General features: G+C 49.5%; 3 protein-coding genes and 2 non-coding genes across 23 annotated transcripts in view; 3 read left to right on the forward strand and 2 right to left on the reverse strand.

The window, feature by feature from the left end:
• TRIM66 (tripartite motif containing 66) overlaps nucleotides 1-610 on the reverse strand; it is a 61,145-nt gene extending 60,535 nt beyond the window's left edge. The window contains exon 1 of the mRNA XM_073808572.1: nucleotides 342-610. The gene's annotated coding sequence lies outside the window, so the exon portion shown is untranslated. The remainder of the gene's footprint in view (nucleotides 1-341) is intronic.
• Nucleotides 611-642: 32 nt separating this feature from the next.
• On the forward strand, nucleotides 643-3,582 carry RPL27A (ribosomal protein L27a). Its single transcript, XM_019947954.2, has 5 exons — nucleotides 643-662; nucleotides 1,065-1,128; nucleotides 1,564-1,639; nucleotides 2,317-2,491; nucleotides 3,410-3,582. The coding sequence occupies exons 1-5, from the start codon at nucleotides 660-662 to the stop codon at nucleotides 3,536-3,538; spliced, it is 447 nt and encodes a 148-aa protein (XP_019803513.1). The 5' UTR covers nucleotides 643-659; the 3' UTR covers nucleotides 3,539-3,582.
• LOC117313436 (small nucleolar RNA SNORA3/SNORA45 family) lies at nucleotides 1,807-1,936 on the forward strand. Its single transcript, XR_004527945.1, has one exon. It is a non-coding gene; the product is annotated as a small nucleolar RNA SNORA3/SNORA45 family (small nucleolar RNA).
• Nucleotides 3,176-3,304, forward strand: LOC117313435 (small nucleolar RNA SNORA3/SNORA45 family). The gene has a single exon (XR_004527944.1). It is a non-coding gene; the product is annotated as a small nucleolar RNA SNORA3/SNORA45 family (small nucleolar RNA).
• Nucleotides 3,583-8,465: 4,883 nt separating the features above from the next.
• The window catches only part of DENND2B (DENN domain containing 2B), a 176,018-nt gene continuing 166,187 nt past the window's right edge, over nucleotides 8,466-18,296 (reverse strand). For 18 of the 19 annotated variants that reach the window (XM_073808580.1, XM_073808585.1, XM_073808577.1 and 15 more), the window contains 6 exons: nucleotides 14,866-15,043; nucleotides 14,534-14,575; nucleotides 13,440-13,551; nucleotides 12,443-12,682; nucleotides 11,464-11,550; nucleotides 8,466-10,933 (listed from right to left, as the gene is read on the reverse strand). In XM_073808580.1, coding sequence (XP_073664681.1) covers nucleotides 10,899-10,933; nucleotides 11,464-11,550; nucleotides 12,443-12,682; nucleotides 13,440-13,551; nucleotides 14,534-14,575; nucleotides 14,866-15,043 — 694 coding nt within the window. In that variant the 3' untranslated portion in view covers nucleotides 8,466-10,898. Of the gene's footprint in view, nucleotides 10,934-11,463; nucleotides 11,551-12,442; nucleotides 12,683-12,950; nucleotides 13,109-13,439; nucleotides 13,552-14,533; nucleotides 14,576-14,865; nucleotides 15,044-18,296 lie in introns of those variants that run through there. The other variant, XR_004527917.2, reaches the window with a different exon arrangement.

Below are 18,296 nucleotides of genomic sequence, written 5' to 3' on the forward strand. Positions count from 1 at the left end.
GCACAAGGGCAAAGGAGAAAGGAAGACCTTGAGCCCACTCAGTAGTGTGGGCGAGAAGGTCCCGGAGGGTGGTAGAGACATCTAGAAAGACTTTAAAGGGAGCAGGAATAAAGGGAGCAGGAAGAGACATCGGGTGGGCACACAGGGTCAAACAGGACCTTGCGATTTCTCACTGCGGCCAGGGGACAAGCAAGCAACCGCTACCGCCCGAGCCGAGCCGACCACCAAAAACAGCGAGACGCATGGGGCTGCTCAGGATGGGGCGGTTGGTGAGCAGCAGAGAAATACAGTGGCCCCAGCAGGTTCCTGGGCCGTGTCCCTGGGAAAAGCGCCCGGCCCACCTGGACCCCAGCTGCGTGCACTACTGCGTCCCAAGCCCCGCCTTCCGCGCCAGCGCTCCGCCTCTGAGCCCGAGCGCACGCGTGACAGCACGGAGAAGGCTCTCGGCCCCCGAAGCCTCCGGAACAACTCTATGACGGAGAGTTCACCCCACAGGAAGTGGAAACAGCAAAACCCGCAGCAGCTCAAGACCCGCGACGCCAAAAAAGCTCCGCCCTCGGCCCGGCCTCCGGACCGGAAGTGAGGCGTTGGCTCCGCCCCCGAGCTCGATAGCTCGCGAGACTTTGCAGAGCCCTTCCTTTTTCGTCTCGGTCGCTGACATGGTAGGTGATTTTTCTGATGCGTCCGCATAGTTGCTGGCCTAGGCCGCGATCTTTACTCACCTTGCACCCCAGCCACCTACTCCCGAGCTTGGCCCGGTCCTCCAGGCCGCGCATGGCCAGCCGCAGGGCGGGGTAGCCGGCGTGGGTCCGGGGCGGGGCGGGGAGCCTGGGGCCGCGTGTTCATCCTGCGGTTCGGTTTCTCGAGACACGCGGTCCGGGGTTCCCGGGCGCCTCCCTGATGAGGCCGCACGGCCCCGGGCCAAGCCGTAACCTCGACTTTGCTGAAGGCGCAACAAAGCAGATCCTTGATCCCCAGGCCTATAGGCCTCTCACAGACTGGCAAGCTTCGCCCCCTGCCCCTCTTCCCTTAGGCCTTATCACCAAGCACCTTTTCCCACACAGCCATCCAGACTAAGGAAGACCCGGAAACTTAGGGGGCACGTGAGCCACGGCCACGGCCGCATCGGTAAGTACTGTCTCCACATCCTGGTCGGCCTTGGGCTATCTCTGCATGGTGCTAGCTTGTCAGGAAGTAGGTAACTTAGAGAAGTGGGTTAGTTAGAGCTCTTGGCGGTCGAGTCGGATTGAATTTGATCATTAGCTGTTGGCTTTATCTTTGAGAATTCTCTAGTACTCCAGTTTTAGAGAATTTCACGTCAGTTGGGGGGTTGGAAATTGAGCGGGGTCCAGTATTGAATTGGTTGAAGGTATGGACTACTGTGCTAGTGTTGTGAGGTGGAACACTGCAAAGTGATGATCATCCCAGAGTCTTGAAGGAACAGCATTGCTGGAAGAGGGGTATTAAGCAAAGGCACAGAGGTATGGGGAAATGCTTTTGCGAGAAGTAATATCGAGGGGTTGGAGAAGGCTATTTTAGCCATGTAGCTTTGTGTTTCTGCAGGCAAACACCGGAAGCACCCGGGAGGCCGCGGTAATGCTGGTGGCATGCATCACCACAGGATCAACTTCGACAAATAGTGAGTGTTTTTCGGACTCTGCCTTTCCTGACACTGACAGCTTTGGACTTAGGGGTAGAGGGTAGTTAAGAACATCTTCAACGGGAAGCAAGGCTCTTACCACTCAGAAACCTTGCTTGTGGCTGGGTTTCGTCAAGTTAATATTTGATGTGAACTGAGAACTTGTCACCGAGGCTAGAGTCACGCTTGGGTATCGGCTATTGCCTTAGTGTGCTAGAGTCCTCGAAGAGAAACTGCTGACCTTATTCACTGGCTGTGGCCCTCGTGGCATAGTCAGTCACCGGGTTAGTGACATGCATCAGATTGACTTACACAACTGTTAGATCCGTTTAACACCCACAAATTAGCGGGGTTGTGTTTTAACTACTTGTTTAGGAGACCTGTGTTACAGGAGTGTGGGGAAGCTGTCAAGTGACCTGAATCCTAGTCTTGGCACTGCCTCTCACTTTCTCAGTGACTTACTTTGGTTCCGTGAAATAAGGCTAGTCTTTTCCACCCGATAGTCTTTGGTGGCTTTTTAAAGATTTGTTTTATTCAAGAAGTGGAGTACCTGCTTTGTCACTCTTCTGCATGAGTGCACACCTTACACTGTAATGGGGGGAGATGGACTGTGGAGATGGTAAACATAGCTTTTTAGTTGGAGTGAGGTAATGGAAATGGTTGCCTTCTTTTCTCAGTCACCCAGGATACTTTGGGAAAGTTGGTATGAGGCATTACCACTTAAAGAGGAACCAGAGCTTCTGCCCAACTGTCAACCTTGATAAATTGTGGACCTTGGTCAGTGAGCAGACACGGGTAAATGCTGCCAAGAACAAGACTGGAGCTGCTCCTATCATTGATGTGGTGCGATCGGTGAGTGAATTGAATATTTTTTGCCTTTCAAAATTCTGGATAATATACTTGCACCTAAAGTCTATACCCAGATACCTACTAGACAGTTACACTTTCCGTAGCATTTCCACGGGTACTTACTGATCAAAATTGAACTCTTGTTCAATTGTGATTCATGCAAAACATTTGAAGAGTAGTTCTTCCACTCCCTCATTCATTTACTTCATTTTTCACTTGAACGTTTTCCGATCGGTTATCTTATTCCTAGTGTCAGTGCCCTGATTTGTACGGGTTTCTCACCTGAACTATTGGTAGTAATTTAGGTCAGCTGGCTCTGGTCTGTTTTACACAAGACTGCATGAGGCACAGCCCTTGGCTCTTTATGTTTCTTACAGAATAAAATCCTAGTATGTTCAATTGTTATTTAAGGCCCGACATTATCTGAAGAGAACCCCCGCCCCCCTCCCCAAAAAAAAGCATTTTTGTATATCATTAGGAGTTCTGGTCCTTGTGTCAGTCTTACCCACTGTGGGTATGGAGGTGGTGGGAATCCTGAGGGGGCTTTCAGTAAAGTTTTAAATTTCCCTTTCTCAGCCTTTTCTTTGAGCAATTCTGATGACCATGACTTGGAGCATTGCTGGAAATGTGATTTTCCTTTTTTGCTTATCAAGTCGTAATTGAATAGGAGAAAGGGTTTGAGCTCTGCCCGAGACTAGAGTCACATCCTGACAGCTCTTGTCCTGGTGTGCTAGAGTCCTCGGAGAGAATCTGCTGGTCTTGATTCACTGGCGAGGGCAGTCAGTGCCCCCGGGAGTGCCCAGATCAGAAACATGCCCTCCCTGGCCCCTAGATGGAGTGGATTGGTAGGCATTTTTCTTCGTACCCATCACAGAGTTGGTGACTGCCACGGTGCATTATAAACCCTTTTCTCTGTTCTAGGGTTACTACAAAGTTCTGGGGAAGGGAAAGCTCCCAAAGCAGCCTGTCATCGTGAAGGCCAAATTCTTCAGCAGAAGAGCTGAGGAGAAGATTAAGGGTGTTGGTGGGGCTTGTGTCCTGGTAGCTTGAAGCCACGTGGTGGGAGATTCATTAAATGATAACAAGTGCTTTTCTCTTCTGGTCTGAGTGAGGGTTCTTTGGCACTTCTACCTCCCTACCTGTACAGAAACCCACCTAACAGGTTCTAGGAGTAAGGGTTTGAGGACCTGGGCTCTTCCACCAGCTCCCCTCAAAGTATGGAAGAGATGGCACCAACACTGAGAATAAGGCCTTGGCTGGTTACCTAATTTGAGGCTTCTCACTTACAAAGCGAGAATGATACCTGTTGGTGCCGTCATACCATTGAAAGGCCTGTTGGCATTGTGTGCTCTGACTTTATAAATGAGTGGGACAATGTGCCCTTAATTGTTCCATGTCAAGGGGGAAAACTCATGATCTTTACAAGATTTTGATGAGTCATGTTGGAAAGATGGGTCAGTGGTAGGATAGAAGTGGTTCTTTGGGACTTACTTCGTCAGTTTAAGGTTCTTACACTTGGCTTCCTCATCTCAGACCAAACCATTCTGTTAATCAAAATGTTGGAATGGGGCCCAACAGTCTGAATTTTAAACACACCAGGGCTTTTACACATCAGAGTGGTTTAGATTCTAGAAAGCAGTTGTCAGGATTTATGGGTCCTTGTGCATAGGAGTCTTCATGTTCAAAAAAATAACATCATGAAATGCTAATGATTTTCCTTCCAGCGTGAAATGTATCTAATAGAGAAATTTGGGGAATGCTAAAAGGCCAGAAACCAGAATCAGGTTTCCTAGGGTTTGTTACCTCCTGCAAAACCAAGAAGATGAGCAATGCTTGTGTGCAGATAGGACCCTCTTAGATCCTGGTAAATTATAATTTGGTATAGTTTTCCAAGATTTTGAAAGTTTTTTGGCCCATAATAGAACTTGCAGTCTAGAACCCTGACCAAAGAATAGTTAAGATGGCACTTAAGCCCCCTAAAACTCTACTTACATGTTTAGTTTGGTAGAGGGTGGTTTCTGTATTGTTTTGTGGGATCATAAATAGACTGGGAACTATGACTTTCTGTGAGACTAATTTGTCATGACAGCCTTCAGAAGATATTGGGGATGGTCAAATGTAAGGAAAGACAGGGGAGGAAATGTAATTGATTTGTATAATGGAGAGTTAAAGGTGTCAGGAAGGCACTCAGCTGGATAAGCTAATAACGATCATTAACATCTTCTGTTGGTACTGGTGGAGAAAGGTAAAAATCGGGTTTCCCTTAATGTCTTTTGGAGGACTTACAATAGGGAAGCTTCAATGCCTTCTAGACACTGAAGATACATAAATGTGTAAATACAGTGTCTTAAGATTCAGGCCGGATTTGAAATTTATATCTAAACCTAATAGCTGTGTGACTTAGGCTTAGTCCAGTTTTCTCATCTTTAAATTTAGGTAAACGTACCTACTTGAGGATTGTGTGGATTAAGTAAGATGGAAAGCATTTACTAAATTTTTGTGTTTCGCTCTTAGTAACCAGCATGTAAGTGAACCATTATTACCCGAGCAGACAAGTCAGTTAACCTTGGTGTGATTCAGTCAATGGGAAAGTGGTCTAAACACAGGAAAGAGCAAACATGCATTTAGGAAACCCAGTTTGGAAAGGTTAGGCAAGTTGGGAGGTGTTATATGGGAGAGGAACATGGAGCGAACAGTTATTCTGGCCCGGCTGTAGTTTAAGGGCACAAGGCTACAGTGGAAGGCTGGAGGCGGGACCATGAGGATGGAAGACAGGATTCAGAAGACATAAGGGACAGACAGGACTTGGTGACTGAATTGGGGTGGGGCTGGCAGCAAAATATGGTTTAGGGGGAGGATAGGTGGTCAGTAGTCCCTTTATGGCTAGCTTCCTCCAAGGTTTCATTGCTAGAACCTTGCAGTATAACTGTCCTGAAACTGGGTGGGATAATGCTCATCCCAATCCTATATGGAGGTGCTGCTGTTGGACATGGATGCTAAGTATGAAAGTCAGTCACTAGTACAGCCATTCTGAATAGGGAGGATGCCTCAAGAGTATAGCTGCTGATCTGTGTGAGCTGCCATGTTCTGGCTTGCTCACTCACCATTATCTACAGGTAATAACTGGGGAGATGCTCTGATTACTCCCAGGTAATACTGTTGCCAAAGGAAGCTGGGTTACTGGTGAAAAGCCAAACATGTTCAAGATAATGGAGGACACGGACCTAGAGCAAGTGCTTATCTTTCATAGGACCAAAGGCAAACCTTACGCTTTGGTTTTATATCTGAGAGTGAAACGTGCCAATGCTGAGATACATAATATAGCCGATGCATAGGAAAAGTTCATGCATTAGATTGTCGAGCTTTGATTAGCCTGTCCGGTAGGCACAGAGACCCATACTGCCACTGCCTCTTTAGTGGCCGATGATAAGTGCACGGTGTTGATGAGATTCTCCCATGTAGGGGGAGCAGATGCCCCATAACTTAACAGGTGCCCCCTAACTCAGGTTAACGGCTAAATTCTCTATCAGCTTGAATTGCTAAGTATATTTCTAGCCTAATAATTAATGAATGTGCTTTAAATACATTGTTATTCAAACCTCGGAGCTGCCACTGTGACTTCCAATTTATGGGAAATGTCCGCCACATAATTTGCAAAAGCCCTCATTGTCAAAACCAGCTAAATAGGATTTTAACTTTTCAATTCAAATAAATATTACTATGCGATGGCTAGCTAGCCCAGTAGCAGCCAGCCCGGGATGAAAAGCAGCCAAAGGCGTGCACCACCGGCGAGAGGCAGGCAGCGCTCGCGTACCTGCGCTGCGGGGTGGGAAGTTACCGGGATGCCAGCGGCTGGAGCCCTGTGGAGGCTGGCGCCCTAGCAGCCGCTCTCGTTGGTCCCTACCGCCCGACGTCCTTGGCGCACTCAAACCGTCCGCACCGCACAGCCGCTCTCCTCTCCCTTGCCGCTGAGCCACTTCCTGAGGGTGTGAGGTTCTGGTTCCGGCGTCACTTTGATCTCTGTCCCATCCCACCCCAGGGCCGGAAGCATGATAGGCGCCGATCCGCCATTTCCGGCAGGGGGCGGGGCTGGCCCGTGGCGCGCGGACGAGGCGGGAGGTTTAACCCGGCCAGTGTCCAAGTGCGGCGTCGTGGGCGCACAGCCTATGTCGCCTGCCTCGCCGCACTCAATTTCCGCTTTGGCTGCGCGGAAGAAGAGAAGCTGTGGCCTTTTGATGCACTTTCAAGATGGGAATTTCCATATCTCTCAGATTACGTTGCCGTTAAAAGATAATGAGAGTTCGACGTACTTTGGGATTAAAAAAAAACAAAACAAAAGAAAAACTTGTACGTGCATGGGAAGGTTCTGGAAGAACAATGCAGAAGGGATTTTTTTCCTCATGAGTTTTGGGAGGTGAGGAAGATGATGTATGCTTTGGTAGTTTGTTTCTTCCTTAACCAAATGCATATTACTTTCACGTTAAAAAGCAATATAAATAGACAGCTTGAACTACAAGTTATGGTAGCTTGTCAGTGCTGAAAAGTAATATTTTCTCTTATTCTAGAACTTCATGACCTTTTAAATTACACCCACCCCCACAGCCCATAGGCAAGTAAATTCAAGATGTTTTGGAATGCCATACTGTGTGGCTCTAGAAACTAATTTTGTGCGTCGCCCCTAGGAAGAATATAGGTTAAGTGTATGTTTCATTTCTGGCTCTGTTTTGCAGCCCAGTTTTTGTTTTACTTTCATTTCTACTTAAAGTTGGTTTAAAAAAAAAAAAACCCCAATTTATGTATCCTTATAAATCAGTCCTTTGGGGTACAAGGTGAGTTATAAGTCTTATTTGCAAAACAAAGGGTATTATTTTTAACACAATTTAAACTGATCTGTGATATAATTAGAATAATTTTCTTGGGGTCCTAATTCCACATACCATCCAGCGTGAACCACAGTTGCTTTCCAAGAGCATTCCAAAATATTGCCTTTAAAAAGCCCATACTTCTCATTTCAACATTGTGTTTACCAGAGCATGGTAATTTACTGAAAAGAGCATTCAGAAAGATCTAATAGCGCAACCTGCCCTGCTCTAAAAGTTAGCAGACCGATTACTGGAGAAAACCCCAGGGCCTTTCTTAACTCCAGAATGGAGGAGGGCTGACAGTTCATAGGCACTGGGACTTCTGGTAGAGGAGACAGCATTGCGCTGCCCCTGAGCAATTTCCCAGAAAGGCACTGTCTAAGCACTGTTATTTTCAGTAGTGTGGACACCATCCTCGGGGGGGGGGGGGGGCGCATTTTGTAAAGGTACGGGAGCATTTTTGGTCACAATTATGGAAGGGAAGCAACCAGAGATGCTTGATGTCCTGCAATGTATGGGTTGATTCTAAACCAGGGGTCCGCGGTCTGTTAGGAACTGGGCTGCACAGCAGGAGGGGAGCAGTGGGCAAGTGAGCAAAGCCGCCTCTGCTGCTCCCCATCGCTCACGTTACTGCCCGAGCCACCCCCCAGCCCCACCCCTTACCTGGAAGAACTGTCTTCCGTGACACTGGTCCCTGGTGCCAAAAAGGCTGGGGACTGCTGCTCTAAACAGCGAAGGAAAACCTAGCTTAGAACCTACCTTCATTTTACACACAATCAGAATCAAAAAGATGTGTTATTGGTTTTTTGTGTTTGTTTTGTTTTTGTTTTTTGCAGGTTTCATATACTTCTCGGTTTTCCAGGATTCCAACTATTGTTTAAATCAGGGGAAGCTCAAAATGTGTTTTGTTTAAAATATTGCCAAAAATTGTTCATTTCAGAAAACTCTCTTACTAAGTGGTTAACACCCACTTAGTAGAATCTGAGTTGCTAATTCAACACTTTTTCTGCATGTGTAGCTGTTGCATTCACAGTAATTCTGTGTACGGGCGTAAGCATCTGACTTATGACTTATAATACAGTTGTGCCCAAGCATTCACATATTTTAAGTACATGTTATTTTATGACAAAATACTTTTCCTTTTATTTCTCCCCTTTTATATTATGGTTAAGACTATATTACAGTTAAGATGTGTTTAGGTAGGTTACATTATCTATGAATTTCATTTCAGGATAGTAAAAGGGAGAGTTAACAGTATTTGCTATAGAGAAAGAGTGTTGCATCTGCTAGGATTGAGAACCATCAGTTTAGGTGTCCAGAGATCACGTGAAAGCAGAACTTGGAAAGAAGCCCTACATACTTTTTGTCAACCCCAAACCAGGCCCCCTGGACACACCCTCCTCTACCTTCCAGATGAGACTTCTGGGCGAGGCACAGAGCAGTCACTGTACGGGCCCTTGCAGCCCATTCCAAGCCACTGTGTACCAATATCGGTTTTCTAGATTGGGATGAGAGCTGTGGCCATGGGAGGAGGCGGGAACCCCTAGGGTTAAAATGCACTGTACTTTAAAGCTACATACAAGTTACAGATTTTTAAAAATAATAATTTACACCTATATACCTTGTGATCTGATCACATGTCGAGGATTCTGTGGAGCCACATTAAAAAAGAGAGGGAGAGGAAAGGAGAAAGAAATAGCACCTTTTGTAAACTTATTTTATTAAGGAATCCACTTCTATGACTCACGAAGCCCAGGATGAGTTAACAGTGACAAGTTCTGGAGGTAACAACACCCTACTCTGGACTTTCCAGTTATAACCACTGTCTTCTCTCTCTACCTCAGCTGAAAACCCAGACTCATGAGGCCTCAATCCCTGCCCTCCTATTCCTGGAAGATGCCAAAGCCAACTATGTAAGAGGCTTTCTCAGAGGAGAAGACGAATTTGTCTTCCCAGAAGACAAACCCTCTACTTTGCTTTATGAGGCAGACAGCAACCCCAAACTATGGACAGGTTGGGACCTGTGCAGGGCTCAGTGGAGATGGGGAAAAGAAGGAAAGGGGATTCAGGAAGGGATCATCTCCTGTTTAACAAGCAGGCTAAGGTGGAAGGACAGGAAAACTTCACTCTATGATTCAAATCCACCAGACTCAAAGCCAATACCAATGAAGAGACTTCCAGCTTAATGCCTCATCCTGGGAATTTTCAAGGTCTCAGCTCTGTGAAGGCCTTGGGTGAGTGGAAAGCCTAAGCCACCCATATTCCCCACCTTGCTTCTCTCCTTGCTTTTCCAAGGAATATAGCAGAATTTTCTATATGCACACCTAGACTTCCAATGGAAAAAAAACTTCACAGAGTGACATGGAAGAGCCGTAGACAATGGGCCAGGGCTATAAGCCAGCCCTGGATTGGCTTTAGCTGGGCTTGACTCCACCAATGTTAAGATACCCAATGATGTCTTAAGGGCTTCATACTGAATAGGAAAATGTCAAGATTCACCTAATAGTGGAGCCAAGGGGCAATGAACATTCTTTCCATCACTGGAAACACATAGGATCTGAACAGTTAGCTGTTGGAGAGGGAAGCTGAGCTAGAGCAATGATTAGGTATCTTCTAAGAGCAGTCATACAGCTCGGGCCAGAGAACTCAATTTCAGGGGAGGTCAGTGACCCACACTAAAGGTAAACTCTTAAATCAAGTACTCAGTTCCCTGCATGAAGGTGTTTCATCCCTGATGGGCCTGCCTCAGCCCATTCCCCTGGAGAGAGAACTCTAGATAATAAAGCCAAGAAACACATGGGGCTCTGGGCCCAAACAACTATACACTGTTTATTGAGAACACCCGTAGATGACGGGAAGGAGGGATGCCCTGTACCGCATCATGGCTACCACTGAGTGGGAGCCGGGCCCAGAGAACACTAGCAGAGCTGGGGGGTGGGCTTCCCATGACTCACTGACCATCACAAAGGTGGGAGGAATAGGAGAAGGCCAGGCCCAAGAGCCTGGTACCATGCTGCAAACGGGGGTTGATTGGTCTTTGCTTTTCAGAAACAGAGGATTAGGGGAGGAGGACTACTAGAAAAAAATAGAAACTCTAAGATTAAAAAAAAATAGTCCTGTACATAACAAGACAGCATCTGCTCTCCAGGGCCCGAGACTGGCAGCAGGGGCCTTAGGCAGGCAGGCCAGGAGCCTCCAGGGGAAGATCAGTGGTTCGGCTGAGACAGTCAGCTGCACATAATTGGCCAGTCGCCAGCACCCAGCAAAACTTCATCCGTGCTCGGGCAGGGCAGGAAAGCACCCGGCCTCTTGGGAATACACAAATATTTACCGGATTCTCTGCTCGTTACAGAAACAGATAAGAAAGCTTACAGCAGATTATTTACAAACAGTATCCTGGGATATTGTGAAGGCAGAGGTGGGCTGGCTTGGAGGGTGGGGTCTGTGGGGGCAGAGCAGCCATAGCAGCCCAGAGGGTCCAAGGCTGGGCCCCCTCCCCAGGCTCCAGGCTCTGCAAGGCACTGGACTCTGTTACTGGGAAAGGGGGCTTAATTCTTCTTGTGGAGGAACTTCATTTTGTTGCCTGTGGGCCAGAGGAGGGCGAGAGTGAGAATGTTTCAGTATCATCTCTTCCAACAGCCCTAACCCTCTCAGTGGGAGAGAAGGATTAGAAAGACTGGATTACAGCTAGGTATGATCCAGGATGGTGAAAACACTCTAGAGCTCTAATCAGAGCACTGGTATTAATCATGTATGGATTTGGGCAAGCCATTTAACTTCTTCAGTCTCAATTTTCCTTTTAAAGTGAGACATGCTATGATGCTGTGATTTAGTTGGCTCAGCTCTTTGAAGGGCACTCTGGTGCTGCCACTTTTGTAGTTAGACCCCTTATAGCCTCGAGGAAAGCTCACTGATCCTAATGGCCCTTGTGCTCACTCAGGAAGGAGTGCACCCAGGAAGACCTGACCTAGGTGAGGCTCTATGAGATCTCTTCCTGTTCTGTCTACAGCCCCGATATAAATACTGGCATGGGTTTAGAGTAGTTTGGGGTACAGATTCCCCCAGACCCTCCCTTCTTGCTGAATATGTCTCATTAGTGACAAAGCTACTTACCCAAACCGCGGAGAAACTTGTTCATTCCACTCTGCTCAGTGTCTGGCAGTTCCTCTAAATACTGCTCCACTCGCTGCTCAAAGAGGCCTGGGGAAGAGGAGAAACAGGAACAGAGAAGAGAACAGTCATTGGAGGAAGGGAAGGGGAGGCCTCCTGGAGGGAGACCAAAGGGCACAGATCCCAAAAAGGGGGAAACCGAAGATCTGCAATTATAAGAGCATCCTACCAAAATTCAGACTGGCTCATCCATTCAGACTGGGCTTATCAGACTGGCCCATGTTCACTGCTGATGGCAAGAGCCCCTTGCCTCCCAGTGCACGTTCCTGAGCTGCATTATGGTGAGGATGCCACTCCTCGTAACAGAGCTGCCCCCAAGTGGACACCTTCTCCAGCTCCTTTTAGACCACACTACCATGTTGTTTCAAAAGGTTTGTTACACTAAATGGACAGTATTAGTGGGCAGAATAAATAATAACCCTGAGGTTAGAAAGGTCTTGATGAGATGAAAAAGCCCTAAGGTGGGCAGAGCTGATAAAATAACAGAGATAAGATAACCTTTGTGCTCTGAGGGCAGACTGTCACCAACCTAAGACAGTGAGCTAGCTCAGTTCTCTTCAGGGGCTTTCTCAACCCTGGATTCTCAGGACTCCCTAAACTGCACAGTCTGGTCTTTTTCTCTGAGTAAGGAAGGACCTGTGAATGCTGCGGGGATAGATGGAGATAAGCCCCACTCTTGCCATGTGGCTCCAGCCTGTGCCCAGGCTTGTGAATGCACGTACTGGGGCAGGAGGAGAAGGTGCCCTTGGCAGTCTCTCTCAGAAGAAAAGGGATGTTAGGAGGCCTGCCCTGGCTAATAACTCAAGAGCTTCCTGATGGAAGCTCACCAGTGCCTGGCTACTCAGCCCTGTGGGTAGCAGAAAAGTTGGAGGACTCCTGACATCCCCCCAGAACACCCTACCCCAGGCTCTTCTGGCCTTACCCTTTGCCCGACACTTTCTTAGCTCCCTGTCTTGGATGAAGCCAGCAAACATCTGAGACTCCATAAAAACTTCAAGAAAACGGCGGATGCTTTTGGAGGCCACAGACTTGCGGAAGGCCTCTCGCTGAAAGGCCCGCTCCCCCTTCTCACTCTGGGTCAGGAAGAGGGAGTAGTGCCCAACAGTCTCCACAAAGAACCGGATAAACACCTCTGACACCAGCCCATTGAGGGTATTACATTCTGGAAGAGAAGAGAAAATCTTTGAGGTTCAGGTCAAGAGCCTGCATCCCCAGCCTCCAGCTGGTGGTGTCTCCCTCTCCTCGACGGAACTCCAGCCAGAACCACTTCTCTGTTTTTGAAACCTTAGCTCTTGTGCTCCCAGGCTTGTAACTCGTTCCTGAGCCAGGAGGTCGGAAACTGTGCTCTGAACACGGAAGCTGGGGAATACTTGCTGGATGAATGAAGATGGAGATTAGGGACCAGAGCGCCACTCCCCACACACCCTCACCCTCAGTGGTTTCCCTGGCTTCACAGGAAGAGGAAGCTCCCTCCATCTCCTGCAGTGGCTCGAGGCAGGGCCTGAGAGGGAGGAATAACTAGTGTCCGGTCAGCGAGAAGAGTCTCTGCGGTTGCCAACTGTCTTCAGGGTTTTTCTCCCCAAACTTCCTGAGGTAGAGAATTAGAGGCAAGAGGTAGCTCTGTAGCCTGGGCCACCCTAGAAGCAGCCCCAATGTTTAAGTTTCTGAACTCCCTCTGATAAAATACCACACTATTTCTCTCCCCTGAGACCCAGTCAAGCCACAACTCCTAGAGCCACACTAGTGGGGCTAGAGAATTCTAGGCTAAAGCGAGACCAAGGTCCTATACCTGAGCTTCACTAGCCAGAAGGGTCTGGTGCATAGAATCAGGGTCCAAGCCCCATGAGGCCCAGGCCCAGGCCCAGAGCAGAGGGAGTCTGGGACCAGAACTGATTCTAACTGGGGCAAGCCTCACTCACCATCATCGGAGTCGCTGTCAGAGTCCTGGGAGATCAGTTCATTCTTCCTCTCTAGAGCCTGCTCCAGAGCCGCCTGCAACTTCCTAGGTAACAACGTGTCCTCGTCATCCATCTGCAGGAGAAGGAAACCACACAGTGACACTGACTGAGCACTTAACTTCGTGCCAGCCCTGTTTGAAGAGCCTGAATATATAATCTCGTTTCATTCTCCCAAGAACCCTGATACTATTATCAACCTCATTTTAAGATGAGAAGCTGAGGCTCAGAGAGAGGTTAAGAAACTTGGCCAGGGTCACAAAGATAAAAAGTGGTGGAGCAGGTGGCATTCACTGCCCAGGACCAACAGGGCTTCCTACCCCAGCACCACGATGAAGTCTCCCCAGTTCCTCCATCTTCGGCTCCAGGGGGGAAGCACGGTTGGCTGGGGGAGGGGAGATTGTGGCCCAGCCTGTGTCTCAGGCGTGAGGCGAGGCTGTTGTGCCTGTCTCTGTATTCTGGTTCAGTGTCTGCATCGTGACGTTCGTACCCAGGAGTCGTAGCTCTGTCAGTGGTGTGTAACAGACTACATTCCCAAAGGCTATGGCATTGGGTTGTGTTCCTTTATAGAGAGCTAGGAGGATTTCCACCACCAACAGAGGCTTTTTGAAGTTGACAATGATTGCAAACCTTTACATTCCACTGCATTCTGTGTGTCATGTATAATCCTCCAGCAACATTTCAAGGCAGGTGTTATCACCATGCGTGTTTTAGAGATGAGAATTCTGGTTCAGAGACGTTCAGAGGCCTGTTCAAGATCATGTGTCTCAGAGGGGGCAGAGGGCAGAGGTCAAGCCTTTGGATCCAGGCCATGTTCTTCACACACTCACACTGCCTTCCAGAAGCTGACGATGCCGACCAGAACAGCAGATCCTGCTGAGGTCAAGACTTCTCAGACCAGCTTCTTTCTACCCTTGTCTGTTCTGTGAATGTGGAACCCAGAGGGCTCAACAATCAGGCTGTGAAGGTGGAGTCGTGTGTGTGACAGTGTTGGGTGCTCTGCATCAAACAAGCACCCACCCTGGGTCAGGCCATGCTCTGCAGCATCCCACTCTTACCTGTCGGATGAATCGGTCAGACCCCAGATTCACCATCAGTGCCTGAGAAAGAGTCACGAGGGACAGTGATTCACGATATGAATCCCTGTAGTGCCCTTCCCAGGCCTCCAGCCCTCCTGGATTCCCAGGGTCAGATAACAGGAATAACTCCAGCCAGGGAAAGACCTCCCAAGGAGAAAGGATAAGAGCTGGGTACACAAAGGAGAAGATCCCAGCAGCCTCGGGCCCCCACCCCCACCCCTCCTGGGGGTTTCTGTTCCTTCTGTCCCTTCCTTCCTCCACACCAACCGCCCCCCCACCACCCCCCGCCACTGGCTCCCCAGGTGGCCCACCTCCTCCACAGGCAGCTCCTTCAGTTTGGGGAGGGAGCTGGAGAGCAGGCCAACCAGGAAGGGGGTGGGACAGCAGACGATGTCAATCATGGAGGCCGGGAGGACAGGAATGAAGGTGTGCTGCCAGGAGAAGGGGTAGAGCAAGGCCACCACCGCATGGGAGCAGCTGGATAGGGTACTGGCAGACAGACAGACAGACAAAGCACTGAGCCCAGGCCCAGCACCTTCGGGGAAGGGGCGTTACAGCCTGCTGGGCCAGGCTCAGGACATCCTTTCATGTTAAACCTCCCAGTGCCACAAAAATGCTAAGGAGTCTTGGGCCTGGGTCTGACCTTGCGGACTGGTAAAGCTCCCACCTCGCCACTGCTCGGGACCTCAGGGACAATGGCGCTACCCTCTTTGGTGGCTCTACCTAGGAACAGTCATAAAGGTACACAGCAACACTTGAACACACATACACACCCCCAAGAGCCACCCAAATGCACAGGTGGGTCTGCCTTAGTGTGGGAGTATCAGCTCAGGCCAGGGAGTACAAAGGTAACCTGAGCAAGGGCTGATCACAAATTCATAGTAAGAGCTGGAAGGTCATCTTATCAAGTCCACATTTTACAGCTGGGGCCATTGATACCCAGGGTCAGTCTGGTCATAAGTGGCACACCTGGGACACAACCAGTTCTCCTGTCTCCCAGCCCAGTGTTACTTCTACCATTCTTCTTCTCTATCCATTCCTCCTTCTCCTAATTGGAAAAAGTGGTCTGACTGAGGGCCACTGACTGAGGTGAGGCTGGCACCATTCTTAACCACTCCCATCTGTCCTCTCATGCTCCAGGACATAGCCAGAGGCCTCAGTGGGGCCATCCTTCTCTTGGCCTAGAGGGGGGCTCCAGGCCTCCAGCACCACAGGGCTGGGTGGCCAGGCAGAATGACCAGTGGGAGACTGGAAGGAGGATCTCCCCGATGCTAACTAGAAGGCACAGAAGTGAGTGCTGAGGGACAGTATGGGTCACCAGTCAACACAGGAGACACACCCGGCTTTAACCATCCACCCGTCAGGAAAGGAGTCGAAAGCACTCCCCTAAGGGCCATATTACATATGAGGAGACAGAGGCCCAGAGTCAAGTTCCTTCTCAAGCCTGCCTTTCCCGCCCTGTCTCTCCGCATCTATTGGCCCCACCTATTAGCTATGAAAGCCCTGGGCTCCACTTGATCAGCTCCAACAGGGATTCTCACCCTTTCATGACTAATGCCCACCAGTCAGAGAACATGGTTCCAATCCATGACAGAAACAACCCCTCCTTTCCACAAGGACCTCGGGGGACGTTCACAAGCGTTTTGGCAGCCAGTGCCTTGCTTGGCTGTCCTACCACCCCATGGACGACTAAAATACTGCTGGGCCTTGAGGCAGAGACACAGGTATCCTGGCCCTGAGAGTCCTTCCCCTAAGGACAGCAGCTCCCCACACCCCAAGGACAGCCATCTGAAAAAGATCTGGAAAGGGGCTGTCCAGGGTCAAAGGAAACACAGCTCCACAATGCCTTACAGTGGGCCTGGGACTTGGGAGGCAGAAGGCTTGTACAACCCTTAGGGCACGCACCTACACACACACACACACACACACACCTACACACACACCTACACACACACACCTACACACACACACACCTACACACACACACACCCACACACACACCTACACACACACACCTACACACACACACCTACACACACACACACACACACACACACACACACACACACACACACACACACACACACACACACACACACCCCACCCCCCCCCCCCCCCAGGCCAGAGGGACCAAGGACTTGTGGAAAACCCAAAAGGTGAGCAACGGAACAAGAGCTGGCTGGACTTACTGAGTCTTGACCCCAGTCCAGGCCTGTGTGCCCTCACTGGGCTGCCTATTCTGCCCCTTTTCAGTCAGAGGCAGACCCCAAGCAGGGAAGACATCTTTTCTAAGACCCAAGATTGGCAGGACTTGAATGCTGAGCCAGGCCACATCAGGGCCCTGGGGTATTTTCCTCCCCAGATGGTCCAGGAGTGTGTTCAGAGGCAGCTGAAGCCACAGGAAACAATCACTGTATTCACAGCCCTGTTGGAGCCAGGCTGAGGGCCACGGGGGTGGCCAAGAGGAGGCTCTGTCCTGGGTAAGGGAGTGGAACTTTCAAGAAAAGAAACCTCGGGGTCCAGGCTCTGCTAGGGGCATCAAGGTCTGACCAGACCAGAGCCTCACAGCTGGGTAGCGGGGGCTTTGCTGGCAGACAGTGAACACGGATGGCAGAAAGGCACAGACGGGGCCCCAGGGAGCTGCCATAGCTGGCTAGTTCCGGTTGCCGGCTCGGTCCCTTCACAAGGCCTGATGGGCCCATGACACACACAGAACTGTGGTGTACAGAAACACCGAGGCTGTGACGGGAAGTGGAGAGCAATCTTCTTTTCTAAACCTGGCTCTCTCTGGAAAAGCCAGAAGTTCTGGGTTTTCCTCCTCTTTACTTCTTCTGGGCTGAGGGTGGCCCTGAGTTCCTGCGCCAATGCCCTGTGAGGGCATTTGGGAGTCCATTTCCTCATGACCCTCTCATGCACACAAAAGAAAGACCCCAGGGATCCTGGGCTTATTGGGGACAAACCAGGACGAGGATTCTTCTTTTCTACCTCTCATATCAGCGCCTAGCGTACGTTATGGCACATAGCTTAATAAACGTCTAAATGGCTAAATTAATTCCACCACTCTAAAGAAACTATTGCCCCCCGTGATGGGTTCTTTGACGAAAAATTATACAATGTGTTGCCGAGATCTCATCCTTTCCCTGCCTGTCCCATCCCCTACATATACCCTTTGCTATGGTCTGAATGTTTGTGTCCCCCCAAATTCTTTGTTGAAATCCTAACCCCCAAATATGATGATATTAGGACATAGGGCCTTTGGGAGGTGCTTAGGTCATGAGAGACCTCATGAATGGGATCAGTGTTCTTATAAAAAAAGAACCCCCCTTCCAGCATGTGAGGACACAGAGAGACGCCAACAGCTATGAACTAGGAAGAAGGCCCTGACCAGAACGTGACCAGGCTGGCACCCTGATCTTGGACTTCCAGCCTCCAGAACTGTGAGAAATAAATTTCTGTTGTTTATAAGCTACCCAGTCTGTGGTATTTTGTTATAGCAGCCTGAATGGACTAAGACGCTCTTTTTTTTTTTTTTTTTTTTTTTTTTTTGGCGGTACGCGGGCCTCTCACTGTTGTGGCCTCTCCTGTTGCGGACCACAGGCTCCGGACGCGCAGGCTCAGTGGCCATGGCTCACGGGCCCAGCCGCTCTGCAGCATGTGGGATCTTCCCGGACGGGGGCACGAACCCGTGTTCCCTGCATCGGCAGGTGGACTCTCAACCACTGAGCCACCAGGGTAGCCCTAA

The sequence above is a fragment of the Tursiops truncatus genome, chromosome 8, assembly GCF_011762595.2.
Source record: "Tursiops truncatus isolate mTurTru1 chromosome 8, mTurTru1.mat.Y, whole genome shotgun sequence".
NCBI lineage: Eukaryota > Metazoa > Chordata > Mammalia > Artiodactyla > Delphinidae > Tursiops > Tursiops truncatus.